Source organism: Hipposideros armiger, unplaced genomic scaffold, assembly GCF_001890085.2.
Source record: "Hipposideros armiger isolate ML-2016 unplaced genomic scaffold, ASM189008v1 scaffold_1184, whole genome shotgun sequence".
In the NCBI taxonomy this organism is placed as follows: domain Eukaryota; kingdom Metazoa; phylum Chordata; class Mammalia; order Chiroptera; family Hipposideridae; genus Hipposideros; species Hipposideros armiger.
This window is the reverse complement of record NW_017732534.1, coordinates 74493-77189: the sequence shown is the minus strand read 5'-3', so window position 1 is coordinate 77189 and position 2697 is coordinate 74493. Positions and strand designations below refer to the sequence as shown.

Here is a 2697-nt window from a genome sequence, read left to right as displayed (position 1 = left end):
ACCTGAGAAATACAAAGTAATTTTATTACTGTCTATGACATAATATCAGTGTTTCTCCTTTGCAGATAACTCATGTATAATCATATGATCATGTAGTTGTTTGAGCTTTTCCTAATGAATCAAAAATTAAGAAAGTAAATACCTTGTATTAAATTACTTGTACTCACTTGTATTAAGAAGTAGCAATACTTTCATACAGAGAAACTCTTCTTGGCTAACTTGAAGCTTCACAAACTCCTGTGGGATCTGCCACATGGTAAGGCATAATGAATAGAATGATGATTCCTTCATCCTCTGTCTTGCACCACATACAACATACACAATAAAAACAACAGGAAAAAAACCACAGTATTTTAGCTAGTTTACGTAATTTATCAGAGAATATGAGAATTAGTAATTACCTTATTTATTATTGAAAAGCACTTTCTATAAAGAGACTCAGAATTTGGAATTTTAAAAATCTAAATTTTCTCACAATACTGAATTTTTGAGGGTAATAAATTTTAAGTTAGAAAGTCATATTAACTACACATTGACAAAGATTAATGTTTCTCACTTTTATGATCAGAGTTTAAAAACATAAACCAAGAAAAGAGAACATACCTGTAGAGGTTGAAAATATGAGTGAAGGAACACTCAATAAATAATTTATTTACTCAATAAATAAGTTATTTACTGATTTTTTTTGTGAAAAAATATATAAAATTTTGTGCTTAGTCCTATAGGATAATGGACTTAGTTCACAGAAACTGGAGTATAGAATAGTTCAGTGCATTCAGTTCAGAGCATTCGATGTAGAATAGTTATACTGTGAACTATTCTAGGGGAAATGTATGGTGATATAGAAAAAGAGGACATTAGGAAGCATTAAATAATTGACAAAGTCAAACACTGATTCTGAATTTGAGGACTTTTTAAAAAGTATTTTCTCAACCATGTGCTGTTTTGTAATATCCACATTAGTCAAATGAAACTTACAGCAATAATGAAAACTAGATTTTGACTCAGAAGAGCCAAGATTAACCCCAACTGTCAGTCAGATTCTTTGGCAGGTTATGCAATTCTTCTGAGCCTCAGTTTCCTGAGCTATAAAAATGAAGGATGCTGATTACTTTACTTATAACTTTAAAGGAATTGTAAGATAAAATGGATTAAAATATATAAAAGTTATTTGTAAACTGTAAAGACTTATGTGTAAGTTAATGTTATATAATTCTGAGTCAGCATTCACCATTAGAGCAATATAAACACTTCCATGAAAAGATTTTTATTTAAGAGTTTTCTGTTGAAAATTAATTACAGTAATTTAAATATAATCAAGCAAATTGAAACATTTATCTTTCAATTTTAAAAATTAATTCCCAATATGGCTTTTTCTCTAAAGAGAGATAATGTCTTTACATTTTGAAGGTATGAGTAAGTCAATACTTTCAAGCAAAATTATTCCTAATTTACTTGATAATCTTTACTAGTACCAAGGTATGAAATTTTAATTTGGTAAACTAAACATTTAATTTTGTCTTCAAGCGCATTTCTTGATATATTTTGAATTTTAAAAAATTGGATTTATGACAACTATTATATACATTGAAACAAAAGGAAAAATCTCTGAATATCAAAGTACTAATAAAATGACATAATTTTATTAATATAGTCCTATCAAACTGTATCCAGAGGTAATTCTGAGAAACCTTTCAGGAAAATTCTATTATTTGGAACACTAAATGTATGATTATCTATTGAAATGTAATTTGCAAGATTATCCTACATATCCACTTATGATAATAAGAACAACAAACGTCAAGTTACTACTTACTCGTTTAGTATTAAATCAGGTGCAAAATATAGCATCTGTCCGCTGACATGTTTATAGGATCTCCATCCCAGTCCAAACACCATTAAGCTCATCCAAGAATACTGGATGAGAGTTATTTGGTCATCAATATGTAAGTTTCGAAAGCCTACAGGACAAATTAAAAAAGAAAATGATCACAAAAATCACTTGGGTCAAAAATGTTGAAAATACATAGAAATTTGAAAATACATGTAAGTAGGATAATATAATATTTTCAACTTGAATACATTTACACTAAAAATTAGGAAATATTAATAAATAATAGATCCTGAAAAATTAAAAAGGAGCAGCAACTTTGAAAGTCATTAAAATTAGTCACTATGATTTAGCATTTCTGGGAATTCACTAATTGAATCAATTGTCCATCACTCATGCAACACTCATTTATTGAGAACCATCTGTGTACTGGTCACTATGTTAAAATGCTGGGGTTACAAAGATGGATAGAACACAACCTTTGCCCTTCAAAGAGTCTCACAAGGCAATAGGAGAAACAAGCACATAAGTTCAGTGATAGAGGAGGTTAAGAGGGAGTACACCAGGCAACTGGAAGATCAGTAAAAACACCCTAAAAAAAAAAAGAGAGAGATAATGTCCAAGTAGAATATAATGTTTATTGAGGAATCTCAATTCTTTGAGATTTAAACATCAAGTGGCTTTATTTAGTAAAACCACTGCTTTCAGTTGTGCTGTTTAGCTTTTCTTTAACATCCCTTAATCATTTTGCATAGGTCCCATACTTTTCTGATCACTTTTGGTTTTTTTGAAACAATTCAGTCTCGTTTTAAACTCCCAAGTGGCTTTACGAGGTTTAGAGACTGTGTGCGTGTGCGTGTGTGTGT

At 29.8% G+C, this 2697-nt stretch overlaps 1 protein-coding gene across 2 annotated transcripts in view; it reads right to left on the bottom strand.

Annotated features, from left to right (window-relative positions):
* Window positions 1-2697, bottom strand: part of PGR (progesterone receptor) — an 82740-nt gene that overhangs the window by 8833 nt on the left and 71210 nt on the right. For both annotated transcript variants that reach the window (XM_019632833.1, XM_019632834.1), the window contains 2 exons: window positions 1817-1961; window positions 168-298 (listed from right to left, as the gene is read on the bottom strand). In XM_019632833.1, coding sequence (XP_019488378.1) covers window positions 168-298; window positions 1817-1961 — 276 coding nt within the window. The remainder of the gene's footprint in view (window positions 1-167; window positions 299-1816; window positions 1962-2697) is intronic.